At 42.7% G+C, this 19,650-nt stretch overlaps 1 protein-coding gene across 1 annotated transcript; it reads left to right on the top strand.

The window, feature by feature from the left end:
* The first annotated feature begins 1,597 nt into the window (after nucleotides 1-1,597).
* Nucleotides 1,598-6,371, top strand: LOC130502007 (uncharacterized). Its single transcript, XM_056996821.1, has 7 exons — nucleotides 1,598-1,819; nucleotides 2,956-4,960; nucleotides 5,318-5,455; nucleotides 5,498-5,649; nucleotides 5,923-6,010; nucleotides 6,152-6,222; nucleotides 6,318-6,371. The coding sequence occupies exons 1-7, from the start codon at nucleotides 1,598-1,600 to the stop codon at nucleotides 6,369-6,371; spliced, it is 2,730 nt and encodes a 909-aa protein (XP_056852801.1).
* Nucleotides 6,372-19,650: the final 13,279 nt, after the last annotated feature.

The following is a 19,650-nucleotide window of genomic DNA, read 5'->3' as shown; positions in this document are numbered from 1 at the left end:
GTTGTGACTTTGGTCTGGTATGAATGGCCAAAGATCTTCTCTGGATGCTTGAGGACTCTCCTTTGGCTCCTCCTCCTTCTCGGCATCTCCCTTAATGACTTCTTTAGTAATCTCCTCAGCTTGTTTAACATGGCCAAGATCAGAAGCAAGTATCATGCTCTCATTAAATTTATGTTGAAGTATCTTAGCTCTTTGTCTAGTGATAGCTCCCTTGAACACGGTTGGTATGGGCACTCCTTGCTCAGTGTCTGGTTTGGTAATGTTGCTGATCATGTCTTGAATGTCAGGTTCAGTAAGGTCACGTTCAATGTCCTCATCATTCCCTCCCCCTTCAAAAGGTTTTGACCTCAAAACTGGTTCATCTGCAAAACAAGGAGACAAATCAGTAACATTGAAAGTGGATGATACATTTAGTTCACCTGGCAGGTCAAGACGGTAGGCATTGTTGTTGATCCTTTCAAGGACTTGGAAGGGGCCAGTGCCTCTTGGCTTCAACTTGGAACTCCTCTGGTTTGGGAACCTCTCTTGTCTCATGTGTAACCAAACCCACTCTCCTGGTTCAAATATAACCTCTTTGCGACCCTTGTTAGCTTGTCTTGCATACTGCTCAGTTCGCTTCTCTAGGTTCTCCAGGGCTTTGTGGTGTAGCTCCTTGACATAAGCAGCCTTAGCTTCACCAGTTAGACTAATGACTTCAGCTGGAGGTAGAGGAGTAAGATCGAGGGGTGTCTTTGGGTTGAACCCGTAAGCAACTTCAAATGGTGACATCTTTGTTGCTGAGTGCTGAGCCCGGTTGTAAGCAAACTCTATGAAGGGAATACAATCAACCCAATTCTTCATGTTCTTCCCAATAGTGGCTCTAAGCAATGTGGAGAGAGTTCTGTTAACAACTTCTGTCTGCCCATCAGTTTGCGGATGACAAGTAGTTGAGTAGAGTAGCTTTGTTCCAAGCTTTTTCCATAGTGTCTTCCAGAAGTGGCTGAGGAACTTGGTGTCTCTATCTGATACAATGGTTCTTGGGATCCCATGTAAGCGAACCACTTCTCTAAAGAACAAGTCAGCTGTCTTGGATGCATCATTCACCTTGGCACAAGGTATGAAGTGTGCCATCTTGGAGAACCTATCCACCACAACAAAGATTGAATCTTTGTGTTGAATCATGGGTAATCCTAGTACAAAATCCATGGATATGTCTACCCAAGGGGCTGTGGGAATGGGCAGTGGCATGTAAAGACCATGGGGTTGTACTCTTGACTTAGCTTTCTTGCATACCACACATCTTGCACAATGAGCTTCTACTGTCTTCTTTAGGTGCGGCCAATAGAAATGCTCTCTGACCACAGCAAGTGTCTTGTCTACTCCAAAATGTCCCATGAGACCTCCTCCATGAGCTTCTCTAGTGATCAGGTCTCTCAAAGAACACTGAGGAATACATAATCTCTTGCTCTTAAACAAGAACCCCTCATGCAAGTAGAACTTCCCGTGAGGTCCTTTGGTGCAGCTGGTGTAGGTGTCAGCAAGATCCGGATCCTCCCCATATAGTTCCTTGATGAATTCAAATCCTAGCACCTTAGCTTCCATTGTGGCTGATATGATCATGGACCAGCATGCTGATCAAGATGAAGAGTTCCAGCTAGCTAAAGAAGATGGGAAGTCTAAAGATGTTGCAACCAAAGAAGATGATGCCTTAGTCATTTCCAATGGCCCCATAACTCGATCCAAAGCTAAGAAACTCAAGGAAGCTATTGGAGGATTAATCAAGAAGTGTTTGATGCATGAAGAAAGTCTTGAAGGAAGCTTGATACTTCAAGATGCACTTGTTACCATCCAAGCTATCTCACCATCAAGCTGAGCGTTGTCTAGGCTAGCAAGCTATGTGTGCTCTTTTTCCCTATCTTTGTTTTTGTCCCAATGGGTTTTGCAAAGATAGGTTTTTAACGAGGCCATAGTCTTGCTGCTCAAAACTCCTAGATGATGCTCTCGGACCAACCACATGAAGAACCTTATGTTATGTTTTTATTTCTCTAAGTATTTATGTCTTTTATTTCGAAAACTCTATCTATGTTGTGTCTTTATTTCTACATTAACTAAAGGAGCCTGTTCCTTTTAGTTTGAGTTGATTGGAGCCTGTTCCAAGTCTCTCACTATATATATGTGTGTGTCGCAACCCTAGTAATCTATCAAGTCTTCTTTTATCTAAAAACCTTTGAGTTTTCTTCTCCCTTGCCTTGTCGTGAGAGAGTGTATGGTGTGTAGTATCCAGTCTGTTGGTGTGTAATATCCAACGCCCAAGGACCTTAGAGAGGTGTGTAATATCCGATCTATTGTCTAGGAGTATCAAGAAGCCTTCCCATAGCCTCTTGTGTCACCATTCGATCCACCACCTTGATAAGCTTGAGTCCTTGACTCTTTTAAGCAAGGATCTATCCATATCCATCCAGAGAAACATCCTAGGGGTTCATTAAGTGGTATCAGAGCACTCTGGAAGGGGAGTTTCGGTTTTCTCTTATCATTTTCATCCGATCTGTTCATCATCATTCATATCATTGATAGATCTGTGTTCTTGTGTTGTTGTTCGCTAGATCTGCTTCTTTTCATCATTTTAACTGATAGATCTATTGTTTTCGTGATCACCATTGATAGATCTAAGAGTTTCAATCAAGTTTTCATTAAGAACTTTTCAACTTCTCACCGATCTTGTTTCGAGTTTTCAAAATTCCGAAAGTTCTATTGTGTTTGTGAGTCTCGATCTGTTGTTAGAAGTAATAGATCCTTTTCTGTTAGAATCTGATCTGTGTTGTTGTATTTCGAAACTGAAAAGGAATTCAAATCGTTGCGTATTGATCAAGTATCCTTTACCGCCCTGTTTTCAAATTTTTTCTTGTTTCCTTATTTGAATCCTTTGTGTTTTGATTTCTTTGAACTACTTACTTGTTCAAACCTTTTGTGAATCAGGAAGCAATGGGATCCGAGGATGATGAGGCAACTCTTATGAGGAGAAACAAGCTATTACAAGAAGCAATCACCAAAGATATCCTTGCAGCCATGGAGAAGTTGTTGGAGGATAAACTCGATCAAAGGCTATCTGATAGACAAGACCAGAATACTGAGCAGAGACGTGAGCCAAGGATCAATAGGCATGGTCGTCGTGAGCATGCTGGATCAGAAGAGACTGATAACTTCTATGAGAAAAGTAGCCATAGCTCTGGATCAAGATACAGCAGTAGGAGATCGCGACATGATCATGAGGGCAGAAGGCATAGGCGCAATGAGCTATCAGGATTGAAGCTTAAGATCCCTCCTTTCCATGGCAAGGCTGATCCGGATGCATATCTTGAGTGGGAAAAGAAGATAGAGCTTGTCTTCAATTGCCAACACTACTCTGAGATTAAAAAGGTTCAAGTTGCTGCTACTGAGTTCAATGACTATGCATTGAGTTGGTGGGATCAGTTGGTTACAAACAAAAGGCGCAATGGGGAGTTTCCTATTGAGACATGGGCTGAGATGAAGTCCTTGATGCGTAGGAGGTTTGTTCCCAGCCACTATCACCGTGATCTTCACCAAAAGCTGAGGCTTCTTACCCAAAGTTCCAAGTCGGTGGAGGAATACTATCAAGAGATGGAGTTGCTTATGTTGAGAGCTAAGGTTTCCGAAGATAGTGAAGCTACCATGGCACGGTTTCTTGGTGGGCTCAACCGTGAGATACAAGACAGGGTAGAGATGCAGCACTACCTGGAGATAGAGGAGATGCTACACAAAGCTATCTTGGTAGAGCAACAAGTTAAGAGAAGGAGCCATGCGCGTGGCAGCTATAGTTCCAGTAGATACCAGACTTCTAAGGAGGACAAACCAAGCTATCAGAAAGAGGGCAATCCACAGCCAAAGGAAGAGTCTAAGCCTAGTAGCATCTACAGCAAGAATAAAGGCAAAGCAGAGGCTACCAGCTCGCGTGCAAGAGATGTGAAGTGCTTTAAGTGTCAAGGGCGTGGGCACTATGCTAATGAGTGTACCAACAAGAGAGTTATGGTTCTCTTGGAGAATGGCGAGTATGAATCTGAAGATGAAAGACCTGAGACTGAGCAAGAATCTTCAAAAGCAGAGTATGAAGAGAAACCAGTTCATGGTAGGCTTTTGGTTGCAAGGAGGACTCTCAGCTTGCAAAACAAATCCGAGGAGCTAGAGCAAAGAGAAAACCTATTCTACACTCGTTGTATGGTACAAGGAAAAGTTTGTAGTCTGATAATTGATGGTGGAAGCTGTGTTAATGTTGCTAGTGAAACAATGGTGAAGAAGCTTAGCTTGAAGACTCAAAAACATCCTAGACCATACCGACTACAATGGCTCAATGAAGAAGGGGAAATGAAGGTATCCACACAAGTGTCAATTCCTTTATCCATTGGAAGATATGAAGATGAGATCCTATGTGATGTGATACCAATGGAAGCCAGTCATATCTTGCTTGGGAGACCATGGCAGTTTGATAGAAGAGTTACACACAATGGCTTTACTAACAAGCATACCTTTGAGTTCAACGGCAAGAAGACTACACTGGTACCTCTAACTCCTAAAGAAGTGCATCAAGATCAGCTACAGCTTCAGAAAAAGAAAGAAATAGATCTTAAACCAGAACCGAGCAAGCAGCACAACTTCTATGCCAAAACTGGTGACATCAAAAGATCTATCTACTCTAATCAATCAGTTCTCTTATTTGTTTTAAAAGAATCTCTTGTTAGTCTAACTGATTGCACACCGGTGTATCCGAGTGAGATGTCAGCTCTTTTACAGGATTATCAAGATGTGTTTCCAGAAGATAGTCCCACCGGTTTACCACCTATACGAGGGATTGAGCATCAGATAGACTTTGTACCCGGTTCTACTCTTCCCAATAGACCAGCCTACAGAACCAACCCGGTTGAGACCAAGGAGTTACAAAGGCAGGTTGAGGAACTGATGGAGAAAGGCCACATCCGTGAGAGCATGAGTCCTTGTGCTGTTCCAGTGCTCTTGGTGCCTAAGAAAGATGGAAGCTGGCGCATGTGTTTTGATTGTAGAGCAATCAACAATATAACAGTGAAGTATCGCCACCCTATTCCTAGATTAGATGATATGCTTGATGAATTGCATGGTTCTAGCATCTTTTCTAAGATAGATCTTAAGAGTGGATATCATCAAATTAGGATGAAAGAAGGAGATGAGTGGAAAACTGCTTTTAAAACTAAGCATGGGTTGTATGAGTGGTTAGTTATGCCCTTTGGATTAACCAATGCTCCTAGTACTTTCATGAGACTAATGAACCATGTTCTTAGGTCTTTTATAGGATTGTTTGTTGTGGTTTACTTTGATGATATCCTAGTTTACAGCCAGAGTCTAGAAGAGCATCTAGATCATCTTAAGGCTGTCCTTGATGTTTTGAGAAAAGAGAAGCTTTTTGCTAACCTTAAGAAATGCACTTTCTGTACGGATAACTTGGTCTTCCTAGGCTTTATTGTGAGTGCAGATGGAGTGAAAGTGGATCCAGAGAAGGTGAAAGCTATACGAGAATGGCCCATCCCCAAGACAGTGAGTGAAGTGAGGAGCTTCCATGGACTTGCTGGCTTCTACATGCGTTTTGTGAGGGATTTCAGTACTATAGCAGCTCCCTTGACTGAGGTTATCAAGAAAGACATAGGTTTCAAGTGGGGAGACACACAAGAAGCTGCATTCCAATGCCTTAAAGAGAAGCTTACTAATGCCCCTCTTCTTATACTTCCTGATTTTAATAAAACTTTTGAGATTGAATGTGATGCCTCAGGAATTGGTATTGGTGCTGTTCTTATGCAGGAGAAAAGACCTATTGCATACTTTAGTGAAAAGCTTGGAGGAGCCACTCTCAACTATGCAACTTATGATAAGGAACTCTATGCTTTGGTGAGGGCCTTGCAGACTTGGCAGCATTATCTATGGCCTAAAGAGTTCGTAATCCACACTGATCATGAGTCTCTCAAGTACCTTAAAGGCCAGAACAAGCTCAGTAAGAGGCACGCCAGATGGGTAGAATTCATTGAAACCTTCCCTTATGTGATCAAATACAAACAAGGTAAGGAGAATATAGTTGCTGATGCACTATCAAGAAGGTATGCTCTCTTAAACACTCTTGATGCTAAACTATTAGGTTTTGAGCAGATTAAAGGTATGTATGAGACTGATCCTGATTTTAAAGATGCTTATAACTCTTGTGAAAAGGTTGCTGCTGGGCATTACTTTAGGCATGATGGATTTCTTTTTTATGATAATCGTTTGTGTGTGCCTAACTGTTCTTTGAGAGAGTTATTTGTCAGGGAATCTCATGGAGGAAGCCTTATGGGTCACTTTGGTGTTACAAAGACTCTTAAAACCTTGCAGGATCACTTCTTTTGGCCTCGGATGAAAAGAGATGTGGAGAGAATTTGTGAGAGGTGTGCAACTTGTAAACAAGCTAAGTCTAAGGTTCAGTCACATGGTTTGTATACTCCTCTCCCTATTCCTTATCATCCTTGGAATGACATATCTATGGATTTCATTGTGGGATTGCCTAGAACTAGAACTGGAAAGGATTCTATCTTTGTTGTTGTTGATAGATTCTCAAAAATGGCTCATTTCATAGCATGTCACAAAACTGATGATGCATTGCATGTTGCTAACCTGTTCTTTAAAGAGATTGTGCGCATTCATGGTGTAAGAATTGATAGGATAAGTGAATCAAAGAGATATGTTGCTGGAGAAATGAAGAACAATGAGAGAAAGAGAGAGTTTGTGTGTGACGAGTTTGAGAGAGAGAGAAGGAGAGAAAGTAATTCCTTGATTCATTTAGGCCTCAGCCATATTACATAAATAGACATACAAGAGTTAGCAATGTGACAAAGAGAATAATAAACAAATGGAGACAGCATCAGACCAAGTCACTCTCGCCTGCCCATGGATAGTGACAGCTCCTCTTTCTCTTTCATGCTTCACACAACATGTGATCTTCTTGTGTCCTGATTGCCAACGGTCCTCTCCCACTTGTTTACTATATTCCAGACCTCATGGAGAGGATGGCGAGATATTTGAATCATCCTTGCCTTGCAAGGCACTCTTATATGAATCAAACTCCCTCCTTAACATATCTCCACAACTCTGGTCGCCTATGTCTCATCTCTTGATCTTTATGCCTTCATGTCAACACTCCCCCTCAAGCTTGACCATATGGAACAAGTCAAGCTTGGAAGCCATGAAGCAATCCCTCGTTAAAACCTTAGCTTGGTAAAACCCAATGGGACAAAAGCCAAGCCAAGGAAAAAGAGTAGATCACTTCATGGAGGAGAGATCAGTGACATGAGAGATCTATGAGTCCTAACCTTGGATGGATGAACTCACAAACCTTAGTGCTTGCTGCCTTTGTGAAGATATCAGCTAGCTGCTCCTCACTTCTTGTGTAGCATGGCAATATCACTTTCTGCTCTACAGCTTGTCTAACTTTGTGGCAGTCCACTTCTATGTGTTTGGTTCTTTCATGAAAGACAGAGTTGCTGGCAATGTGTATAGCAGCCTGGTTATCACAATGCATAGTGATTGGCGAGGTAGTCACAACTCCCAAGTCCTTAAGCAGTCCCTTGATCCAAATCAGCTCACTTGTGAGCTTTCTCATGGCTCTATACTCTGCCTCAGCACTTGAACATGAAACCACCTTCTGCTTCTTGCTCTTCCAAGTCACCAAGTTGCCTCCAATAAATGTGCAATAACCAGTAGTTGATCTCCTATCAACCCTATCTCCTGCCCAATCAGCATCACAATACCCAACTATCTCAGTACTCTTGTTGCACCCCATCCATATTCCTTGTCCTGGCGCCTCTCTTAGATACCTTAGTATCCTCTCCACCATGTTCCAATGGTGCATCTTGGGAGCTTGCATATGCTGGCTCACTTGGTTGACTGCAAAGCACACATCAGGTCTTGTGATAGTGAGATATATCAGCTTCCCCACCATTCTTCTATAGTGCTTTACATCTCCATATGCCTTGTCTTCAATCTCCCCCTCACGCATCACCTTGTATCCATCTTCTAGTGGTGTTTTAGCAGCTCTTCCACCAAGATCACCAGCTTCTTTTAACAAATCCAGAGTGTATTTTCTTTGAGACAGGAACAACCCTTCCTTGGATCTGCAAATCTCAATCCCTTGGAAATACTTGAGCTCTCCCAAGTCCTTGATGTCAAAGGTTGCTTTAAGAAATGCTTTGGTTGAGTTGATTCCCTCTTTGTCACTGCCTGTGATGATGATATCATCCACATAAATGAGAATAGCAATGATCCCTTGCTTGCTGGTCAGAGTAAACAGAGTGTGATCAGCTTCAGATTTCACAAAGCCTCTTCCATTCAGTGTTGAGCTTAGCTTGTGATACCAGGCTCTTGGGGATTGCTTTAGACCATATATTGCTTTCCTCAGCCTCAATACATTGCCAGGTTTAACCATGCTTTCCATTCCAGGTGGTGGGCGCATGTAGACTTCATCTTCTAGTTCTCCTTGTAAGAATGCATTCTTGACATCCATTTGCCAAAGATCTCATTCCAAATTCACAGCAAGAGAGAGCAAGACCCTTATAGTATGTAACTTTGCCACTGGAGCAAATGTTTCCAGATAATCCTCACCATACACTTGAGTGTAGCCTCTTGCCACTAGCCTGGTCTTCTTCCTTTCAGGTTTCCCATTAGCTAGGTACTTGATTGTAAACAGAAGCATGCTGGTCACTGCCTTCTTGCCTTTGGGAAGCTCACTTTCAAAATAGGTTCCATTCTTTTCCATAGCCCCCATCTCATCTTCTACTGAATCTCTCCATTCCTTGATTGCCATAGCCTCCTCATATGACCTTGGTATGTAAGCTTCATCCAGATTGGTGATGAACACTTGATGATCCATAGGATATTGAGCTAGGGAGCATGTTGCTTGGGTTGGATGAGCAACTGCGTGGCTGTTGAAATACACCCTTGTCTTGCTCCAGTTTGATGGTGGATTCCTGACCCTTGTGCTTCTCCTAAGCGGCTGGACTTCTTCTATACTGTCAACTCCATCAGGTACAGCCTCTTGCTCTTGTGCTGATGGTACACCTTGGTTGTTTTCATCCTGATCATGAACCTCTTGCGCTTGATCAGTGTGTGTTGCTTCCTCTTGAACCTCCTGACCAGTATGAGAGTCATCTTGATTCCCCCCTTCAGGATTAGGATGAATAACTTGTTCACCCTCAATAATCACTGGTGCTGTTTCTTGTACTTCAGGTATCCTCTCAATAGGTACACTAATGCCAAGACTCTCCATTACTCTTCTGAGACTATCAGCTCTATCTGAAGTAGGTTGGGATAGATTCTCCAAATCTTCCCAATTCTTCCCATCATAGTAACTCCTAGACTCCATGAACTTGACATCTCGTGAGATTAAGACCCTCCTGGTCTCTGGTACATAACACTTGTAGCCTTTCTGGTGAGGAGAATACCCAATGAACACTGCCTTTGTGCTTCTTGCATCAAGCTTGTTCCTCTGCCCTCCTGGTACCAGTACAAAGCAGATACATCCAAACACCCGCATGTGATCCAGAGATGGTTTACTCTTGTTGAGAACTTCATAAGGAGAGATGTCATTGAGAACTCTAGTTGGGGTTCTGTTGATCAGATGGCAAGCAGAAACCACAGCATCACTCCAGAACCGCTTTGGAACACTCATGTGGAACATCATTGATCTAGCCACCTCCATAAGATGCCTGTTCTTCCTCTCAGCAACTCCATTTTGCTGAGGAGTATAAGGACAGCTGGTCTGATGAATAATCTCTTGTTGAGATAAAAATTGCTTGAAGGCTCCACTTGTGTACTCTCCACCATTATCTGACCTGAGAATCTTCACCTTAGCACTGAAGTGGTTGGTGACATGAGAATGATAATTCTTGAAAGCTTCCAAGACTCTGTCCTTAGACTGGATCAGTGTTACCCAAGTGTACTTGGACTTCTCATCAATGAAGGTAACAAAGTACTTGTGATTCTCTCTGGACATACAAGGTGCAGTCCACACATCAGAGTGAACCAGGTCAAAACACTTCTCATAAATCGTGTTGGACCTTGGGAATACTGTCTTGCAATGCTTCCCCAAGATGCATGCTTCACACTCATTATTTTTAAACACCACTCCGGGAAGCATCAGATTGAGTGCTCTAGTGTGCGGATGCCCCAATCTAGCATGCCATATAGTGCTTTCAACCCCAGCAGATGTACTGACCAAGCAACATGAGGAAGATTCAGCTAGTTGAGTCTTTTGGAGATGATACAGCTCCTGATGGCTGTGACCTCTTCCAATAACCTGCCCTGTCTTTAAATCTTGAAACTCAACCTCATCTGGTCGGAAGACAACCTGACAACTCAGATCAACAGTAGCTCTCCTCACAGATAACAGGTTAGATGTAAACTTAGGCATATATAAGGCAGTTGATTCCCTATCAAACAACCTAAGGTTCCCTATCCCTTCTATCTTCACCTTATCACCATTAGCGATCAGAACATTTCCAGTAGCAGGCTGGATATCACTAATCAAGTTCCTATCACTAATCATGTGATGACTAGCTCCTGAATCTATAATAATGGGTTTAGAGTCAGGAGATGATATACCAGCCTTCTTGGATGAGATAAGGGATTGGGCAGCTTTGATAAAGAGATCAAAGTCTCTCCTGGTTGCTGGACCATCAGGGTTGGTTGCGCCAGTCTCACTTCTCCACCCTTCTTCTTTAGTGGAATCACTGCTGAGAGCTGAGTACATGGTTCTTCCTTGAATCACTGAATGCTCAAACTCCTTGAGCTCATATCCAGCTGGTTGACTTCTAAGACCACCAGCTTCTCCTAAGTCTGGTACCTTTCCTTCTCTAAGGAAATAATTTATCAGGTTCTTGTAGGTTGAATCCAGGTGCAGCAGTAAGCTCAGAAACTTGTCCTGCTCATAAACAACTTGAAGACACTCCCATAAACTTCCATAGCCAGTCTGAAGAGTCTCCCACAGGTTCCTGGCGGTTTGAATGTGAGAGTGTGCCTTCGAGATTGGTGTAGACAGAGAGTTGTGTATGATTCCAAGTGTTTGCTGGTCTTCTTGAACCCACTTGTGGTCACGCCTCATGCGTGTGAGCTTGATATCCTCTTGAGTCATCTTCTTTGAAGTTCCAGTCTCCATGATGTGGCTGTCCCAAAGTCCATGACTCCCCAAGGTGAATCTGGCCACTCTTGACCATATCAAAAAATTAGACCCCTCTAGGGTTACTGAAATAGAAATCTCTGATTTTTCCATCATGAGTAGCTGGATAACATCAAGAACAGCTAGTATCCAGTAGAAAAGACTTCAAAGGAATTATCAGAGTGAGAAAAAGAAATTTAAAGAAGAATTGGATGAACTTTGCTATTTTTGGCAAAATCTGGATAAGAGAATGAAGAACACACCAAGAACAGTATGAACTTTGCCAAAAATAGAAATAAAAACACAGAGATTTGCGGAAGAAAGAAAGGTTTCAAGAGCTTGAGGCTCTGATACCATGTAAGAATTGATAGGATAAGTGAATCAAAGAGATATGTTGCTGGAGAAATGAAGAACAATGAGAGAAAGAGAGAGTTTGTGTGTGACGAGTTTGAGAGAGAGAGAAGGAGAGAAAGTAATTCCTTGATTCATTTAGGCCTCAGCCATGTTACATAAATAGACATACAAGAGTTAGCAATGTGACAAAGAGAATAATAAACAAATGGAGACAGCATCAGACCAAGTCACTCTCGCCTGCCCATGGATAGTGACAGCTCCTCTTTCTCTTTCATGCTTCACACAACATGTGATCTTCTTGTGTCCTGATTGCCAACGGTCCTCTCCCACTTGTTTACTATATTCCAGACCTCATGGAGAGGATGGCGAGATATTTGAATCATCCTTGCCTTGCAAGGCACTCTTATATGAATCAAACTCCCTCCTTAACATATCTCCACAACTCTGGTCGCCTATGTCTCATCTCTTGATCTTTATGCCTTCATGTCAACACATGGCATGCCTAGGACTATTATTTCTGATAGAGATACTAAGTTTCTTAGTTATTTTTGGAAAACTCTATGGTCTAAACTAGGTACGAAACTGTTGTTCTCTACTACTTGTCATCCGCAAACTGATGGACAAACTGAAGTAGTTAATAGGACTTTAGGTACTCTCTTGCGTGCATTCATTAAAAAGAATCTGAAGTCTTGGGAAGATCATTTGCCACATTGTGAATTTGCATACAATTATGCTGTGCATTCTGCTTCTAAGTTTTCACCTTTTGAAATTGTTTATGGGTTCAATCCCACTTCTCCTTTGGATCTAATACCTTTACCTGAGTGTGAAAGGATCAGTTTTGATGGCAAAAGAAAGGCAGAGATGGTGAAACAACTCCACGAGCAAGCTAGGCTTAATATTGAAGAGAAAACAAAGCAGTATGTTAAGCATGCCAACAAAGGAAGGCGTGAGATGGTTTTTGAATTAGGTGATCAGGTTTGGGTTCACCTAAGGAAGGAGAGATTTCCAAAAGAGAGGAAGTCCAAGCTAATGCCAAGGATTGATGGACCTTTTGAGATCATAAAGAAGATCAGCAACAATGCCTACAAGCTTGACCTCAAAGGGAAGTACAATGTAAGCAATAGTTTTAATGTTTCTGACTTAATCCCTTTTATTGCAGATGAGTTCGATTTGAGGACAAATCCTTTTCAAGAGGGAGGGGATGATATGATCATGGACCAGCATGCTGATCAAGATGAAGAGTTCCAGCTAGCTAAAGAAGATGGGAAGTCTAAAGATGTTGCAACCAAAGAAGATGATGCCTTAGTCATTTCCAATGGCCCCATAACTCGATCCAAAGCTAAGAAACTCAAGGAAGCTATTGGAGGATTAATCAAGAAGTGTTTGATGCATGAAGAAAGTCTTGAAGGAAGCTTGATACTTCAAGATGCACTTGTTACCATCCAAGCTATCTCACCATCAAGCTGAGCGTTGTCTAGGCTAGCAAGCTATGTGTGCTCTTTTTCCCTATCTTTGTTTTTGTCCCAATGGGTTTTGCAAAGATAGGTTTTTAACGAGGCCATAGTCTTGCTGCTCAAAACTCCTAGATGATGCTCTCGGACCAACCACATGAAGAACCTTATGTTATGTTTTTATTTCTCTAAGTATTTATGTCTTTTATTTCGAAAACTCTATCTATGTTGTGTCTTTATTTCTACATTAACTAAAGGAGCCTGTTCCTTTTAGTTTGAGTTGATTGGAGCCTGTTCCAAGTCTCTCACTATATATATGTGTGTGTCGCAACCCTAGTAATCTATCAAGTCTTCTTTTATCTAAAAACCTTTGAGTTTTCTTCTCCCTTGCCTTGTCGTGAGAGAGTGTATGGTGTGTAGTATCCAGTCTGTTGGTGTGTAATATCCAACGCCCAAGGACCTTAGAGAGGTGTGTAATATCCGATCTATTGTCTAGGAGTATCAAGAAGCCTTCCCATAGCCTCTTGTGTCACCATTCGATCCACCACCTTGATAAGCTTGAGTCCTTGACTCTTTTAAGCAAGGATCTATCCATATCCATCCAGAGAAACATCCTAGGGGTTCATTAGTGGCGATCAAGGCATGTCTCCTGGAGAGTGCATCAGCTACAATGTTCTCTTTCCCCTTCTTGTACTTGATGATGTATGGAAAGGTTTCTATAAACTCCAGCCACCGAGCATGTCTCCTCTTGAGATTGGTTTGTCCTCTGAGATGTTTAAGGGTCTCATGATCAGTGTGCACCACAAATTCCTTGGAGAGTAGATAATGCTGCCATGTCTCCAAAGCTCTCACCAAGGCATATAACTCCTTGTCATATGTAGGGTAGTTAAGAGCAGCTCCACTGAGTTTCTCACTGAAATAGGCCACTGGTTTGCGTCCTTGAAGTAATACTGCTCCAAGTCCAATCCCTGAGGCATCACACTCCACTTCAAAGGTCTTATTAAAGTCTGGTAGAGCTAGAACTGGTGCATGAGTTAGCCGGTATTTTAGAGCCTGAAAGGCCTCTTCTTGAGCTTTCTCCCACTTGAACCCAACACTCTTCTTGACAATGGCAGTGAGAGGTGCTGCTATGCTACTGAAATCCTGAACAAACCGCCTGTAGAAACTAGCTAGCCCATGAAAACTTCTGACTTGACTGATGCTTGTGGGTACTGGCCATTCTTGGATTGCTCTAACCTTCTCTTCATCAACCTGTAATCCCTGCGAACTCACAACAAAACCTAGGAAGACAAGTTTATCAGTGCAGAATATGCACTTCTTGAGGTTTGCATAGAGTCCTTCTTTACGAAGTGTTTTGATGTAGGTTCTAAGGATGTGGTTCATGAGGCTCATGAAAGTACTAGGAGCATTGGTGAGTCCAAAGGGCATCACCAGCCACTCATAGAGACCTTGCTTTGTTTTAAAAGCTGTCTTCCACTCATCACCCTCTTTCATCCTTACCTGATGGTACCCACTCTTAAGATCTATCTTGGAGAAGATGGTGGCTCCACTTAGCTCATCTAGCATGTCATCAAGCCGGGGAATGGGGTGTCTGTACTTGATGGTGATGTTGTTGATTGCACGGCAGTCTACACACATCCTCCAAGTCCCATCCTTCTTTGGTACTAGTAAGACTGGAACCGCACAAGGACTTAGGCTCTCCCTCACATACCCCTTGTCCAATAGGTCCTGAACTTGTCTCTCCAGCTCCTTGGCCTCCTCGGGGTTTACTCTATAGGCTGGTTTGTTTGGCAAAGCAGCCCCTGGTATGAAATCTATCTGATGTTCAATGCCCCTTAGTTGGGGTAAGCCGTGTGGGATCTCCTCTGGAAATAAGTCCTTGAACTTGCCTAGAAGCTTTGTAATCTTTGGTGGATACTCCACTTCACCTGAACCTGCACTCAAAAGCTCCTTAAAGATCATTAGTAGCATTGTGTGTTTGGTAGCAGCTGCCTTTCTTATATGGCTAGGCTGGATTAGGAAATTTGATTTAACCTTTTCCTTCTCCTTAACCATTTGCAAATGCAATTCATGAACTTGAGCAGGAGTGAGAGGAGCTAGACTAATCTTATGCTTATTATGCATGAATGTATACCTGTTAGTTCTACCATCATGTCTAGTCTCTCTATCCCATTGCCAAGGTCTACCTAACAAAACATGACCAGCTTGCATAGGCACCACATCACAAACTACCTCATCCTGATATTTGCCAATGCTAAAAGGAATAGTAACTTGCTCTTTAATCTGAAGCTCAACCTTATCATCTAACCATCTTAACCTATATGGATGCGGATGAGGGACCTTGACTAAGCCAAGCTTATCAACCATGTAAGCACTCGCGGCATTAGTACAAGACCCACCATCAATGATGAGGTTACATACCTTGCCTTTAATAGTACACCTACTATGAAAGATGTTTTCTCTTTGGATGGTCTCAGCTGGTTCCAATAGGACACTAAGCACACGCCTGATCATCAAGCTCTCTCCCACGTCTGGATATTGCATCTCTCCATAGTCGGCTTGTAACTCAGGTGCATCCTCATCATGTGATTCATAGCCATCTTCAGTGAGCATCATCACTCTCTGGTTCGGACACTCTCTAGCCATATGTCCTCGGCCTCTACACTTGAAACAAGTGATATCTCTAGCACGTTGAGGAGGGGTAGTCTTGGATGGCTCTGCCCTGGTGTCTTTGTTGTTATCAGTAGCTTGAGACTTTGAGCGAGTGTCTCCCTCAACCCCTTTGCCCTTGTCTACTGGTTTGTTGTAGTTGCTGGGGTTGTTGGAGTTCCAGTTGGATTGAGATCTACCCTTGGTGCTCTTCCTCTTGATGTGTTGCTCAGCTTGCATGGCTATGTGGAATAGGTCTTTGAGATCTCCATAAGCTTGTCTCTCAACCTTGCTGCTCACTCTATCTTGCAACCCATCTATGAACTGAGCCATGATCGTCTCCTCATCCTCATTGAGATCAAGACGGTTTAACTTCTCAAACTCCTCATAGTACTCCTCAACTGACTTGCTTCCTTGCTTAAGTGTTCTGAACTTCCTATGCAAGTCTCGGTGGTAATGTTGTGGCACAAACCTCAGCCTCATAGCATCTTTCATGTCTACCCAGGCGTCTAGCTGCCTCAAGTGCCCTCTCCTACGATCTGAGCACAATCTATCCCACCAGGATAAGGCATTGTCCGTGAGCTGAGCTACTGCCAAAGCAACTCTCTTGGGACCAGGATGGTTGTAGTAAGAGAAGATGTGATCCATCCTCTTTTCCCAATCAAGGTAAGCTTCAGGATCAACCTTTCTAGCATACTGTGGTGGTGTCATCTTTAAAAGATCCGCTCCTTGGTGGTGGTGTTGCTGGCGAGGCCCTCTCGGTTGAGGTGCATAGTCATCCTCATCATATCTTGGATTACGGATGGGTCTCCGTTGCGCTCTAGGTGGAGGAAAGTAATCCTCTTCCTCTTCTGCCTCTTCTTCATAATCTTCTTGCTGAACTCTTGCTCTAGGATAGGGATTACGTTGCTGACCAGTATCTCCTTCATTCTGTTGGTTCCTAGTACTAGCCTCTGGAACATCATTGAAGAGCACTCCAGGACGCCGGTTGTTTGGAACTTGATACTGCTGATGTTGAGTTGGAAACCTCTCAGTAGCTTGGGTAGCTTGAGCCATGGGTCTCTGCTCAACTCGGGTGAGTCTATCTCCAAGGCTTTGCCGCAACTCCCTCATCTCATCCCTCATTGCATTGAGAACTAGCATCATGGTAGCCATCTCGGATGCTTCTCCCATTGTACCTGTCAAAGAGAAGAACAAACTTAGAGGTTTTTATAAGACAATCTCGAAAATAAAACTAATGGAAAGAGAAAAAGTAAAAAGGGAAAAACCGATCAAGCTAATATGGCAAGGTTACTAGAAAGGAAAGTTTGAAAATATGAGCTTGAAGAACACGGTTTTGATGCAACTTTGAAAGTTTTTTTTTTTTTTTGAAGTTTACGAGATGAACTAGATGTCAAAGGATTCAAACTAAAGAACTGATGCAAACAAGTTATGAATATGCAAAGCACTATATGAGATGAAGCAAACGAGTTCTTAAATCTTTTTTTTTTTTTTGAATTGAATGGATGAAACAATATGAACTAGAACGAAATGAACAAGTAACAAGATAGATACAACCTGATGCTGAAGGAACTTCAGCTCTGATACCAGAAATGATACAAGCCTAGGCTGACAAAGACTGTATGATCCAAGCAAGAGAGATGGAGCCGATCTAGATCAAGAGGTGGTTCTTTTGTTTGATCTAATCAACCAAGAGAAACCGTGAGAGATGGAGCCAGGGGAATGAAGTGCACCACACGAGAGATGGAGAGCTCGTGATACAACACAAGGGAACCTTCAAGCCGTGGAGGTGCTGGTCTCACAAGGCAATGGAGGCGGCGAGTTCTTTTGAGAGAGAACTAGGTTTTCTTTGAAAGAAAAGTTTTACAAAATATCAAGTCTAACTCTCCAAATGGTTTCGCCAAACAATATAAAGACTCAAGGAACAAACTCCTTGTTACGCAAAAGAAATACTTAAAATAGACTAAGGTTCAAATTAGGAAAGAAGGAAGCAATGAGTCTTCTTAGTCTTGGACCGAGATGCTTCAAGGTGATGTGTTAAGCTAGCTGTGGCCTCGTTAAAAACCTTCCTCCGGAAAACCTCGTGGGACAAAACCAAGAGCAAGGAAAAGAGCACACACAAAGAGCTTGCCTAGTAGCTAGACTCTGTCCAAGAACCTTCTTAAGCAATGGGTTCTTCTATGGTGATGATCATCAAATGGTTGTGACTTTGGTCTGGAATGAATGGCCAAAGATCTTCTCTGGATGCTTGAGGACTCTCCTTTGGCTCCTCCTCCTTCTCGGCATCTCCCTTAATGACTTCTTTAGTAATCTCCTCAGCTTGTTTAACCTGGCCAAGATCAGAAGCAAGTATCATGCTCTCATTAAATTTATGTTGAAGTATCTTAGCTCTTTGTCTAGTGATAGCTCCCTTGAACACGGTTGGTATGGGCACTCCTTGCTCAGTGTCTGGTTTGGTAATAATGCTGATCATGTCTTGAATGTCAGGTTCAGTAAGGTCAGGTTCAATGTCCTCATCAGGAAGAACAGACATCTCATGGAGGTGGCAAGGACACTGATGCTTCAGTCTAAAGTGCCTAAGAGGTTTTGGAGTGATGCTGTGACTACAGCATGCTATTTGATCAACCGAACTCCTACACTGGTCTTGAAGGGGCAGGCTCCATTTGAGGTATTAAACCAATACAAACCTACCTTGGAGCATATGAGAGTGTTTGGATGTTTGTGCTATGTGATGGTGCCTAGTGAAATGAGAAACAAGGTAGAAGCTAGAAGTGTGAAGGCAATGTTTGTGGGATATTCATCCTCACAAAAGGGTTACAAGTGCTATGATCCTGACACAAGAAGAGTGTTAGTATCAAGAGAAGTGAAGTTTATAGAAGAAAGGGGTTACTATGAGGAGCAGAACCAGGAAGATTTGAAGGATCTTACCTCAGATAGAGCTTCTACTTTGAGAACCATCTTAGAGGGTCTTGGAATCAATATGTCCCAAGATCAGCCTCGGCAATCAACAACAAGAACACCACCAAGAGATCAAGAAGTGGGTCAAACAACTTCCAACCTTGATCATGTGGGGGGAGAGAGTTCAAGTGGAGATGAGAGCTCGGGTGGTTCTTCTCATGACCAAGGTGTGGAAGCTAGTGATGGAACTGAAGATAGTCAGCCAGTAACTAGTGAAGAGAGTGGTGAAGCATCTGGTGACAGTGTACAAGACAGTGTACAAGAACAAGAGCAAGCCGAGCCAGTATCACAAGATGTGGAAAGTACCAACTTTGAGAAGGAGTACAAGGGTTAAGAGGGATGCTTCCAACTGGGTAAACACGAGAGTGTACTACAATGCCCAGGCTGTGGAGCATCCTTCTCAGGCTGTGTGCTCCTTTGCTCAATATCCAGAAGAGCATTGTGCTTTTCAAGTGAGCTTGGATGAGAGTTATGTTCCAAGAAGCTATGAAGAAGCAATGCTCATACAAGAATAGAGAGACTCAGTCAAGGCTGAAGCAGATGCCATGATCAAGAATGATACATGGTATGAGAGTGCTCTACCAAAAGAGAAGAGAGCTGTGTCTAGTAGATGGATCTTTACCATCAAGTATCTTCCAAATGGGAAGATAGATAGGCGCAAGACAAGACTGGTGGCAAGAGGATTCACTCAAACATATGGAGAAGACTACATTGATACATTTGCACCAGTGGCTAAACTTCACACTATCCGAGTAGTCTTATCATTGGCAGTGAACCTTGAGTGGGATCTTTGGCAAATGGATGTCAAGAATGCTTTTCTACAAGGAGAACTAGAAGATGAAGTGTATATGTTGCCACCTCCTGGTCTTGAGCATCTAGTGAAGAAAGCAATCTATGGTCTCAAACAATCTCCTAGAGCTTGGTACCACAAACTGAGCACAACCTTGAATGGTAGAGGTTTCAGGAAGTCAAAACTTGATCATACTCTCTTCACATTGGTTACACCCTCAGGTATCATTGTGATTCTTATGTATGTAGATGATA

This window comes from Raphanus sativus, unplaced genomic scaffold, assembly GCF_000801105.2.
Source record: "Raphanus sativus cultivar WK10039 unplaced genomic scaffold, ASM80110v3 Scaffold0376, whole genome shotgun sequence".
In the NCBI taxonomy this organism is placed as follows: Eukaryota; Viridiplantae; Streptophyta; class Magnoliopsida; order Brassicales; family Brassicaceae; genus Raphanus; species Raphanus sativus.
The sequence above is the reverse complement of the archived record's forward strand: the minus strand, read 5'-3'. Positions and strand labels throughout refer to the sequence as shown.

What these genes read in the sequence shown, in the direction of transcription:
- LOC130502007 (XM_056996821.1), top strand. Translation starts at nt 1,598, where the DNA reads ATGGACCAGCATGCTGATCAAGATGAAGAGTTCCAGCTAGCTAAAGAA. An exon ending in TAGCAGCTCCCTTGACTGAG is followed by an intron (nt 5,650 to 5,922) that starts GTTATCAAGAAA and finishes AGGGCCTTGCAG; the next exon opens with ACTTGGCAGCATTATCTATG. An exon ending in TAAAGGCCAGAACAAGCTCA is followed by an intron (nt 6,011 to 6,151) that starts GTAAGAGGCACG and finishes CTAAACTATTAG; the next exon opens with GTTTTGAGCAGATTAAAGGT.